Raw genomic sequence first — 13,370 nt, forward strand, 5'->3', positions numbered from 1 at the left:
TTGAATTGGTCATTATACCCACACTCATGGTGGAATGGACTCGTAATAATATCACATTGATACCTTGTCATTACCATACACTCCGGGTGAAATGGACTCATAATTGTCTCATACACATGCTTCTATTACTATCATAACCACACTCTCATAATGGGATGGACTCAATCACAATACTCTCATTTCTACCTCATGCCATCGTTCACGAGGCCATCATTTCATTGTACCTTCTTGTTGGTGCTCTTGGCGGTGTTGTAAATCATTGTTGGCAACAAGGTTTGACAGTGGTGCGGTTGTGAAGATAGTATTCAATTGGTCAGTGAATTTTTGAGCTTGCATTTTCTTACTTCTTTCTCATTGGTTCAAAGGGTATCTTTTGGAATTGTATATATATTCTCATTAAAGGGCCGAAAACACATCTCTGGAGCCCTAGTGAAGAAGGAAATCGAGGAGAAGTCGACTTCTACCATTCCGACGTGATTCAAGAGCAAAGGCGCGAAGGATATTGTTTGAAAACATCGGTTTGGTTGTGAGCGATGGATTCGAGTGCTTGATTCGTCCCATTGAAGATCTCACAGTATTTGTTTGGAGTTGGGAGTTTTCCTTTAAGAAGGTAAACGTGTTCACAAACCACTGTCTCTGTGTAATTTATTAAGGGTTGGGTTTGTGATTGAAATCTGATTATTAGGTTGATTGATTGGCTGAGGCCATTTTATATTGGGGATTGAAGTCCTTTCCCTCACTGAGGTGAGAGGTTGAAGCAAGGTAAGGGGTATCCTGGCCGTAGGGGCGGCTAATTGTATTATTGTTGAGTATTGGGCATATACGAAACCCTGAGGGGTATTGCTCCATGGACGTAGCCTTCCCATACTGTGAGTTGAACCACGTAAATCGTGTCTCTGTGTCTACTTTTGTTTGTTGGAGGCTAATCCCTATTTTACAGAGTGGGTTTACAATCTTGGTACACCTGGCCACATTCTGGTGGTGCGAGGTGAGACTGTAAGCAACTGTGTGGTTTGCAAAATACATCATGAAATTTAAGGGAACTGATTCACACCCCCCCCCCCCCACTCTCAGTTCAATCCGGCTTTCATACTTCTACTCCTTCCCCCTTAAGTGAGGTACATCATTAATTTCTCTCTCCTCTCCCCTACTAAGAGAGGAATTCCATTAGTCCCCTTCACTCTGCCTCCCCACGCTATGTGAGGTATTTTCTTATCCACAGTGTGCTCTCATCCCTCCTTCCCCACGCTAGATGTTGCACCACACTTGCATTGTCTCATGTATTAGTGTACACAATATTTATTCATGGACTCTCAACAATGACCACAATTCATCTCATTATAAATTTACTCAGACACATATCAATCTACCTCTTGCTTTTCCATCAGTAGAGAATTTGCTTCTCTCTTGGTTTGATCAAGCATCATTTAGAAACCAAATTGGAGCTTTGAGGATTGTTATCACTTGTTGCTTTCTTTGGGAAATATGGTTTCACAGAAAGGACAGAATCTTCAATGACATTGATCTTAATCCTAGGATAGTCATCCAGAAAATTTAGGGTTTTAAACTTATCAGCTAGCTATGTTCCAAAATCTTCTTTGAGTTTCCATGACAAATGTAATGTTGCTACACTCGGAATTCCTTTGTGTTTTACTCCCACTCCATAATATCTTTATCTAATCGTGGGTATGTATGAAAGAGAATTTTGGTAACGAAATAATCTTATTATAGCTGAATTTTTGTGATACCCTTTCTTTTCTATAAACTACTTGATATCTTGGTTTCAAAATAGCATACATATTCTTACGATTTTATTCAAACCATTTCTATTTATAATCGTTGTCTTGTAATAGAAACACGAGTGATATATTGATATCCACATAGGTATGGACTTTAGTGAGAGTGTCACCGATTACTAGTAATCCAGTTGTTACAATCGTGCCCAAACCCGTACTAATTTAAACTTGTGTGTAGATGTGGAGCCAGTGTATACCGGTGACCTCTGGGCCATTATAGTTAAGCCAACACATAAAATCATTGGTCAATCAACGGGTGAACCTGTCAAAGAAAGGTTCCTAGATAGGAATCAAGGAAGGTTCGTCGATGAGTGGAAAGTACTTGTGTTATACCCGTGCCCAAAATACACCCTAATTTTTCAAGCCAAATTGAATTTTCATTGATAGGTGTTGCAACGCTGCCTGCAGTCGACATCTATGAATGTAGACCGTAGCAGTCAAAGGGAAAGCTAGAACACAAGGATGGGATTCGTACCTCGGTGGATAATTGGACCATGCAATGGGTAAGCTTCTAACCCTAAATGTTAGGTATACATACCCTCCTTGAAGTCCTTGAAGTGTGGGCCAAGGCCTGAATACTTTACTGTTGCTATTTTGCCTTTTCAACAAGAACGGATTAACGAACGGACTCACAGGACTGGGTTATGTCCGAGAATTCATTGGTGCTGTTAATCCCTTTTGTGAAGGAAACCTTGTGGGACCTCATCCCAATCCTTCCATACCATGTGGGTTCAAGTAGGTGGGCCCACATGGCTCATTTAAAGTTTTAAGGAGTTTTAAGCCTAAAGAGACCTAACCAAATAGGCCCTTAGGCCCATTTTAATTATAAAATGGGTGAGTTCTTTAGCTCTTTCCCATTTCTCCAAAAACCCAAATCGTAGGAAGGGAAAGAAGAGCAAAGAAGAAAGAAGAAAGGAGAGGAGAAGAAGAAGAAGAGAAGGGAAAGGGAGGAGGGAGAAAGCCTTGCTACCCTCTCTCTTATACATCATCCTCCCCTTCCTATTGCTATCCCTTTGAAGAACACCTCACCCTCCTCACTTGTAGTCCAAGCCAAAGGAAGAAGGAGAAGAAGAAAAGGAAAGAAAGGAAGGAGATCAAGGGGGCTCACCTAGCCTTGGTTTTTTCTTCCCAATTGGTTGTGAGTAATCTTCCCAACTCTCCCTCTCCATTTCTCTATTTGTTAGAGTAGGGTTTTGGATTTTGGGGTGGGTTAGGAATTGTTTGAGTTCCATTTGAGACTTAATGCTCTTGTGTTGGGGCATGGTCTTAGTCTATTTGGGTGCCATTGCACACCCTTATTCCTCCTATTGATGTACCATACAACCCAAGCCTTGAAAATCTAAGTTTTTTTACCCAAAACCCATGTTTGGGTTGGATAATTGGGTATGGACAATAGATGCCTTGATTCATTGTGCCATTGGGGTTAGTAGGACCCTAATGAACCTTAGAGACCTACCCTACAAGTCCTTGGGGCCATTAATGGCATTGGGGATTGATTTGGTTGAAGTTTGGGCTGAAAACCCGTGTTCATTCTGCGAACGGAGCCAATTATCGTGGGTTACGTCCATAAATCCGTTCGTTACAAATTGCTTGACTGCTCACTATTTTGGCCATAACTTGGTCTATACACATCTTATCAACGCGATTCAAGTTGCATTTCAAACTAGACTTCTAGGGATACTTTTCACATGGAGAAATCCCTGATCAATTTGAAGTGGAAGGTCCTCCAAAGTGAGCCAAACCTGGCTGATGTGCTTTGACAGCAAAGTTTAAAAGTATTGAATCTATTTACCTTGGTGACTTCAAACCTAGGATTCTACTTCGAACCCAAGGTGTGGCCTTGGAGGGTTATAATTTTCACTAGTAGACCTCTACCCCCACTTTGCAAACCTAAAGACCCTCCTTGAGCAACCTTACTTGTTGTTCTAAGACCCCATGACCTTAACCCTAGATAATGGACCCTAGAAGGATCCAATCCTTAGAATCCTAAGACCAAAGCTTAGGCTAGGTCATTGTGACCTTAATGGACCCTTTGATGATCTTCCCTAAGCCCTAAAAACAATAATACACAAGAGTTTAGGTTGGAATCAAATAACTTAAGAAATCCATGTTCTGACTCGAACGGATTATTGGACGGAACCAAGTATCAGGACTTACGTCTGAGAATCCATTCCAATTGTTGAAGCTTCTATTTCTTATACCTGAGGACGGAACCATGAACGGATTCACATGAGTGTGGGTTACGTCTGAGAATCCATTCGCTAATGTAATGCTTTTACTGGGAACAGACCTACAGAATTGGGTTACGTTCGAAAATCTTTCCATATTCTTTTGCAGTTTTATGAACTTAAAACCTTGAGGACACTTCATAGACCCTTCCTACACTTTCTAACTTCTATGTTCACCACTTTTAGTCTACCAACCTACTACAGGGAAACGTGTATCACGTCGATCGGTAACAAACACTACGAGCGATATGCAAACTATTGTGAGTGAGTTTGGGTGACTATTTATGTTTGCTTAATAATATTTATACATGTATCTTGCTGCTTGCATCATTATGATCATGATTGCATATTTGCATTTTATCTTATTGATTGATGAGTTAATGTGGCGGATTGTATTTGGGTTTCAGTGCCAGTAAGTACTAGTATTGGAACCCCATGGTTACATGAACTTCTATTGCATGCCATATTGAATTGTATGCGCCGTGTTGTGGTGGTAACCGGGTGTTAGATAGAATGGGACGTTGATACATGTGGAATACCTCTCAACATGATAGGATTCTTGTAGTATATATGTGGTTAGGTTTTATTCCCTATGCTACGACCCTTACCAACAGGGGTTTAGGTGTTGGGTAACCGGAGCACCTGTCACCTGTGGAGAGTGTGAGAGGCCAGGCCAGGGATAGTAATGGTTATCAAGGTAATAACTGAGGTTTTCCTGTGATGAGAAAGGAAGGACCCACAGTGTCTCCCGAGTTATTGCAGGTGCATATACCATGGACTTAAAACTATTTGTTAGGTGAAAAATCAATTAACATTTACATGCATCGTGGACTATATGTGGACTATATGTGAATTGTGTGTATGTGCATGACCATCCGCTCGTCGGGCTCAGTGGAGCTTACCCTCGTTGCGCAACACTTTTGAGTTGTATGAAAGTGGTGTTTTGATAGTGCTCCTCCTTTTGATGTGAACTGATCGGGGTCGGTGACTTAGGACTCTAACGCTGGGTGTACATTTAAAGACTGTGCCATTGAAGCACAACTTTATCTTTTGTTATTTTGTTTACCATTTGCCTTGTATAAATTTGGTTATTGTTGTTTCAGTTTTCAGTTTATCTCTTGGGTCGAAATGTAATATATTAAGTTATTTATCATGTAGACTTTGAACCCTTATGTTATTATAAACTCTTCCGCTACTTTTGATCCCTTTGAAAAGGTAATATTTCTTTGCTTCGGCACATTGATATTATTTTGATGAATATATTAGTTTTAACTGTGATTCAGGACACTGCATTTGTGATCCTGACAGTGATGTGAGATGACGCGTGTCATCCCAATCATAACCTTTTATTGTATTTTTATCCCTTGTCAGGATGGGGGTGTGACAACTTGATTCCCTCCATGCACCTACTAAAGATGTGAAGGGCTCTGAGGGAAATACTCAAAACCTCTTTTTTTCTGGATGACTGAAGGTACATGTCCCAAACTATCATGCACATACCTTCCATGGTATTTATATATGATGCCAACACCATACCTAGACTCCCATATAAGTCCCTATATGTTTGGCCTTGGACAGCAATAGTTAGACCTCAAAGATTGTTGTCTAAGTTGTTGCGGTCGATCAAGCATCACCAACCACCCCCATCAACCGTAGGTGCTGAATGATGCCTTTTGCATGTTGTGGATCCCACTAGGCCTTGGGGTGGGTCCCAATCCCTTATGGCATTGTTATATAGGTATGTTCACCATTCCAGCCATGTCATTTGTGTGCTTGGTTGTGGGTCCCCTTGCCCAACCTTGGGGTTTAATATGAATTAAGATAAGAGTTTAGGGTTGCCAACCAAACAAGCCCTAAGGGCCACTTAAATTATAAAACCTCATGATCTCTATTAGCGCATTTCATTGCTCCCTCTACCAAAAACGTGGGATAGTAAAGAGAAGGAGAGAAAAGAAGAAGAAAAGGAAGGGAAGGAGAGCCAGTGCATCTCCTCTTGGATTCCAAGCATCATCCAAGGTAAAACCCCAAACCTTGAATGCCCTTCATCCATTTCCTTGTATATAGTGTTCTAGTGTTGGATTTGGGAGTTTCTTCTTGAGTTTGGAACTTAAGATCATTGGAGCATGCTATGGCCCCATTAACATGAACCCTAGGTATTCACATACCCTTGTGCGCCTTCTCATTCCCAAAACCCTAGCTATTTCACTATCCATAGGTGTGGATAACCCCAAACCCAACTTGTACATGCCTCCAATGGTGGTCATTCTTAATACATTTAGAACCCTCCAATGGTGGGTACATGTTGACCACCATCTTCCCTTTAAATTCATTTGAATTATAAAACCTAAAGCTAGGGTTTCTATGAATGAAAACTAGGTTGAGACCATCCCTCGTGATTTGGGATGTGATTATTGTCACGCTCTTATTCTAATAAGGAATGTAATAATACAGAGGGTGTGATAAGGATGACACGTGTCATCACAAAGCTACCAGGATCACAGATACAGTGTCCCAATCCACAGTTATAATCAATATTAAAATACATTAACATCAGAATACAAAAGAAAAAGAATATTACATTCAAAATATGATCAATGTTTGCGGAAGTGTAAAGTTAAATAGTTACACGATGTTCAAAGGCTAATTATAATAAATACTATAGTTGACATATCTCTTATGATAACCATATAACTACAAAAAAAAAAAAGTATAATATGAGTTTTTATTCAAGGGCATCAAGCCCCAAAGTAATAAAAAAGGGACCAAGTCCCAACCATCAGTATGGCCCATAGGCGCAATCATCACAAGGACATCCATCACTGTGTTCCTCTGACATAGTCTCCGGCTCCTCGATACCAATGTCATCATATCCCGAAGACTGGACTTTGAGACCAGTAAAGTATCCACCATCTGCATCAAAATCTAAACGAGTATACATAGAGGGGGTTAGCCCACTGAGCCAGTAAGGGGATGGGAATGCACATATAAGTTGTTCACAAATAATCCATGATGTATGTAAATGTTGATTGATTTTCCACCTAATAACAATTCTAAGTCAATGGTATATGTAATTGTGACAACTCGGGAAGCACTGTGGGTCACTTATCTTATCGCCACAGTAAGTCCTCAATTGTCACTAAGGGCCCACGTCGATCGAAGCCACCAAAATCACCCAGTGGCAAACCCCAATGATCAGTGGTCATCCCTGACCTGACCTTTCTCCCCCATAGGCAGCAAAGAGCCTTGATCACCCAACACCTAAACCTCTGTTGGTAAGGGTCTTAGCATAAGGAAAACAAAACCTAGCCACAGATATATACTACATGCAAATCCTATTGTCTCGAGAGGTATTCTGGGTGCATCAACATCCTATTCCATCTAGCACCTGGGTATCAACATGATACGACATATACAGGCCAAGATGACAAGCAATAAAAGCTCATAAACAGTTTTGGGGTTTCAATATTGGTACACTCGGCATCGTAACCCAATACAAGATGAAGCAACCACATATTACATTCATATCTATTCACAATCAAGATAAAGGATAAGCAATTATGCAACATGCTTGATGAGAAACAAAGCCCAAAACCCACTCACCACTAGTACACGTATGATTCGGTGTGTCTACTAAAGGTTGCTTTGGTACATGCCCCTCCATATAAGTTAGATTGTCTGAGGATGCATGATCAAGATGTTAGAAGAAGTAGGAGGTATCACACCCCAAACCACCCCCTGGGAGGATTAGGTAGGTGACCTGAATTGCACGGTAGCAATCCGTCAAACCCCAAGGATCCAGAAGCTGTTAATATCATTCACAAACGCACACACCCATAATGATGGATAAGAACATAATTACAGAGTGCAGTGGAAACTAATATTTTCATTAACTATTCAAGTTTTGATACACGCCACACAGTTACTGCTTACACAACACCACCAACTGGGCAGTCACTACACCTCAAACCAATAGCTTCACAAAATAACAAAAAAAGAATTCGCTAGGTTAGAAAAAATAAGCTGCCCGCCCTTCATGTGTCATCTTCAACTATCACCAAAATCATCCGTATCAGAGGAATAGCCTCCATTCGGGTTCACACCCACACTGTCATAATCAAAACCACCTTCTTGCTCGAGATGAGCCTCCCAGCCAACATCACATCCACCTGTAAGATCATCTAAAAAGAAATATACAAGAGTGTAACCTCCACCGAGCCCGTGAATGAAATATAACCATGCATGCACATGCAAGCCCAACCAAATGAATCCTACATGAGATGAGGTTCTTTATTATTATTAAGCCACCTGGTATCACAACTAAGGCAAGTAAAAGTGCTACTACAATCCCCAATACATGTATCCCTGGTGCAGGCTTCTAACCCCTTCCTGTGATACACCCATTGAGTTGTCAGAGAAGACCGATTGGCTCCAGCATCTCTTCCCAAGGTCAACCCAACCAGCCGTCTAGGATTATTCGATGATACCACTTTTCTTGAAGATTGGCATTCAGCCGAGCAGACACCTTTTTTGTATAACTTATTTTCTTTTCTTTTTCTTTTTCTTCTTTTTTTTTATTTTTTTATTTTTATTTTTATGTAGGTTCTCTCGCAGACATCCAACACCTTAACCCCTATTGGCAAGGGTTCGTAGCACGGGTGATGATACCCTAACCAAATGCATTCTATATGACATAGTATGAGTCGGGTGGTGTCAATCGTATCCCATTCTACGGGCTACCACGGGCCTCATTTCCAAGCCGGCTACGACATCTAATCTAGCATTTTCATAAGTATAATATTAACTTTCAATTTCAATAGCCATCAGGTACGAATCAGAATCAAATAGGAATATAAAGCAATTTAAAAAATAAAATAGTAAATATTATTGTTGTTGTTGTCATGACTCATCAGTCATGTTACACCCATGGTGTAATTCCACTCACTTGTATCAATCCCGCTTGTTCTTCAGTTGGCTAGGTTCCAATCGGTGTCTGACACTGCACCTTGTGTTTAGGGTTATAACCTAAGTTGATCGGACCATTAGAACATGTCAAACACTGTCTCAAAAGGGTCTTAGAGCTCCAGCATTGGTTTTGGTTTGCTCAATCATTGTTCAACAATTATGGGAACAGTAGCATGATTCTTTTCTAGGTTTGGCTTGGGTTACAGTGTGGGTTTGTGGCCCCTTTTTGGGTCCACTGGTACACCCAAGATATGGTTACCAGCAAGGATGGTTGGAGTAGGGTTTTAAGGTAATTTTTATGCCCCCAACATTGTCCTACGGGTGAGGGTCTAATAGGCTAGAATTAGATTAGACCAAGTACAACAGCATTGGACGATTCACTGGACGTTTGGATCAAACGTCTAGTGCATCCTCTAGTCCCTGTTGGACATGGGTTTTCTTGCTCAGAACTTGATTCCAGCAGTTGAATTCATCCCATCTTCGAATTGGATGCAATCAAAGGGTAATATAGCTTATAATTAAGCTAAATCAATGGTTATGGTTGTTCCTTAATCAGTTTGTTTAATGATTGATGGGTTTGGGTTCAAACATCAAACAGATTAAGCATGCAAGACTGAGATTGACATGCAGTCATTCAAACTTCATTTATACACACAACAACAAGCATGCAAATGCATTATAGCCAAGATCTTAGGCCCTAATATCCAAAACACTCCACGCATGCAAAGATCCATGCTCCTAGCTTACTATCTATGGTTTGCATGCATGATCAGGCATGAAATCTAGCTAGATGCATGGCTAGAATTTAAGATGCATGTAATAATAAGCTAAAACAGCATAAATTCATATAAATTCCCTAAAACTAGTCATGCATGCATGATCTAAGCAGCCCTAAAGCTCTAGGCAGTGATTCCATAGGAAATCCTGTAGAGACAGCCTTATAGCTTTGGTCTTTGGAGTTCAAAATCAAAGAATAGAGTTGGATCAAGGTTTAGAGGGGAATTCTTAGGCTTGGTGAGCTTACCTTGGGTTGTGGAGGAATTCGGCCAAGGCTTGCTCAAGTTCAAGTCCTCCTTCTCTTCCCTTCTCCTTCCTTCTTTCTCTCTTTCTTCCTTTCTCTCTTCCTTCTTTGTCTCTTTCTTTCTCTGCTATTTAGGAACAATAATAGCCTAATTTTGAGTTGGGCCCCCTATTTATAGTTTCTATAGAATTAAGGTCAGTTTGGCTAGGCAATCCTATAGGGAAAAATGCATTTTTAAAGTGATTTTTTCCTGGTTTAGCTACATAAGTGGGGCCCACATGGATTCCAAGATGGGGATTGGTTCCTAAATTTTCAAGGTACATATTGGAGGTGTTTGAAGGCAGTAGGTTCAGCTTCCACAAGTTTGGAATGGGAAAATGTAGGTTTTGGCATCACTAGAGCTTGCACTGGAGCTTTGGGCCAATCGTCCAGTGCATCATCCAGTGAATGTTGCACTGTTGAATTTTGCCTGTGGTTCCTACAGAGGTTTGTTTTTCCACATGGTACTTTCCCAACACCCTACCACACATACAAGGAGGATATGTTTAAGAGCATAGCCCCCCTAATAATCAGGAGAGAGAAATACCTATGCTCTGTGTTGTACAGTACGTGATGGGCGGAGCAGCTGCAGGGTGTTGCAACCCACCTTCTCACAGGTATGGTGGATGTCATCAGTGAGGGCTCCCTATTGATTGTAACCACTGGGGTGATACACCACAAGTCATTGGTGTGGGTGGCTACTGATCCCTGTTCTTTAAGCAAAATCTAAGTCAGATTGGGCAGGATTGACATTCTCCCCACCTAACAGAAATTTTGTCATCGAAATTGACATACCTTATTGGGGATGGCAATACTACTAAGCTTTGGCTTGACAATTGGCACCCGCTTGGAGTTCTTTTTAATAGATTTGGTAGTAGAATCTGTTATGATGCAGGCTCATACTCCCTTGCTGCCCGTCATGCGTTTGTTAAGGAGATTATTAGCGATGGAAATTGGTACCTGGCCCTTCTACATCTTTTGATCTCATCGATATTTGGAGGGCCCTTCCAACTATTGATAGTCTTCACCAAGATGATCCGGACTTGGTGGTATGGACTGGTAACCCCTCAGGTAACTTCTCTTCCAAATTAGCTTGGAATGTTATTTGCAAAAGAGCTCCTCAAATAGATTGGAGTGAAGCAGTCTGGTTTGAGGGGAGCATAAATTCCCACTCTTTTATCTCCTAGAGATGTCTTTCGGATGCCCTCCCCACTAGAGATAACCTCATTCATGGACACATCCCAATACAACATCATTGTGAATTATGTTGGGCTGGAATTGAGAGCAGAAATCATCCCTTCTTCGAGTGCCCCTTTAGCTCTGATATTTGGAGCAAAATCTTTGACTTGTGCTTTCATGGTGGGGTTTGTCCAAGAAATGTTATTGACACTACTATTTCGGTGAGATATGCTGTAGGAAGAGCGGGGAGACTGGGGCTGGTTATTAAGCTTGCCTTTTGTGTCACAATCAAGCACGTCAGAGAGGAACTACAGAATTTTTAGGAATAAAGCTAGATCCAAGGACCAGATCATAGGTGCAATAAGGGGTGATGTCATTGGAAAATTATCCTCTGTTGATTTGGTGGGAGACCCAACTACTGTTAATCATCATATTGCTGCTAAGTGGTGTCTTCCAATGTAATGGGTTGAAAGAATCCCGAAAGCTTGCTCTTGGTTCGCACCAAATCATAACATGTCTACTCTTCACTGTGATGGTTCTCTTTCAGGTGACAAGGTTGGTTTTGGAGGGCTCATTCGTAATGGAAGTGGGGATCCTATAGTTGCTTATGCTGGCCTAGGTGAAGATCTTTGTGTGCTATCTATGGAGCTCCTAGCTATTCTCAAAGGTATTTCTCTTTGTATCGATAAGGGCTTCCATGAGGTCTCTTTCAAATCAGATTCAAAGCTGGCCATCGACATCTTGAATGGGGAGAATATCGGGCCTTGGAAAATCCAAACTACAAAAAGAAAGATCCTTACGAAATCAAGATTGCTAAGAACAAAAGAATTTGTTCATGTTTGGAGAGAACAAAACCAACCTGCAGATTTTATGGCTTCCTTCCCTAGTGGTCCTTCTGGAATTCTTTGGGAACCTAGGTCCTTTTCCCCTAAACTATCGATCCTCATAAAGAAAGACAAGGAGTTTGTAACCTACTATAGGATGTAACCTTAGAGGTTTTGTGCCTTTTCCCTAATGTTTGATAGGGCCTGTCCTATCTTGTCTAGGTTCCTTTTCCCCTTTTGTGGGTTCTTAAAGGATGCCTCTTCTGTATTCTATTCTCTTGCTTTCTTAATACAAATCTTATAAAAAAAAATACACTATGTACATAGAAATGATAAAAAAAACATGAGAGACTACATTGTAATGATGGAAATATAGTAAATATACCTCTAGATGAGTATTCCTTGCATCTCGGCGATCCCCTGGCTCAGGGGGAGACGGATGAATGGAGCAACGTTGGTTTCTTCGAATAGAGTAACGGCTCTTTGTATGTGTCTTTCGTTATCTGTAAATGGACAGAATAACGGTTGTGAGGGGAATTTTTGTTATCCGTATACAGACAGAATAATGACATGGTGGGGACAGGATCGCTCCTTTCTAAAGTGGACAATCGACGGATCTACCCACACTTTGGATTCTCACTTAAACGGGTGCTCACAAGTGAAGGAATGGGGACAAAAGGGGTTGGAAACTGGCTAGGAGGGTCTCCCTACCCTAAAAATCCTTCAAATGAGGGGAGGGGGACCCTCCTATTTATAGGGGGTGTCCCACCTCCACAGGGCCGTGGATCACGTCAGCAAGCTGACGTTGCAGTCCCCCGCTGCGTCGTGGTTTTTTGCCATACTACCGTGGGAGGCCTCCATAGGGCAGTGGGAAACTGTCCACGGCGCTGTGGACAGTGTGGGCCCTCCCTCCTACTTTTTGAGCCTCAAATGGGCTTTCTTGGTGTTTTGGGCATATCTGGGCCTATGGGCCCTGTTTTCTTAGATTTTTAAAGGGGGAATGGTGCGATGTCCATCATCTGTGTCTCATCGTCATCATTGCCAGGGGTGGTGGCAAAATTTCAGTGTCTACAATTTGCCCCTCTTTGGCTGAGGCCTATGCCAAGAGCTGAAGGACGAAGACAAAAGACTAATTGATTCTGTCACCAAGAGCATGTACTATTGACACCTTGCTCAAGGGTGGTAGAGTTGCAAAAAAATCTTTCGATAAACCTCAAAAGAAAACAGGTGGCTAAAATCCTTAGTTAAACCACAAAGGAAAAATCATGCGGTTAATCATGGCGAAATCTTCCGATAATCCTCGAAAGGGAAATCACACTTG

At 41.4% G+C, this 13,370-nt stretch overlaps 1 protein-coding gene across 1 annotated transcript; it reads left to right on the top strand.

The window, feature by feature from the left end:
• Positions 1-11,738: 11,738 nt before the first annotated feature.
• On the top strand, positions 11,739-12,212 carry LOC122665451. The gene has a single exon (XM_043861601.1). It carries the CDS (start codon positions 11,739-11,741, stop codon positions 12,210-12,212), a length of 474 nt encoding a protein of 157 aa, XP_043717536.1.
• Positions 12,213-13,370: the final 1,158 nt, after the last annotated feature.

Source organism: Telopea speciosissima, chromosome 6 (genome assembly GCF_018873765.1).
Source record: "Telopea speciosissima isolate NSW1024214 ecotype Mountain lineage chromosome 6, Tspe_v1, whole genome shotgun sequence".
In the NCBI taxonomy this organism is placed as follows: Eukaryota; Viridiplantae; Streptophyta; class Magnoliopsida; order Proteales; family Proteaceae; genus Telopea; species Telopea speciosissima.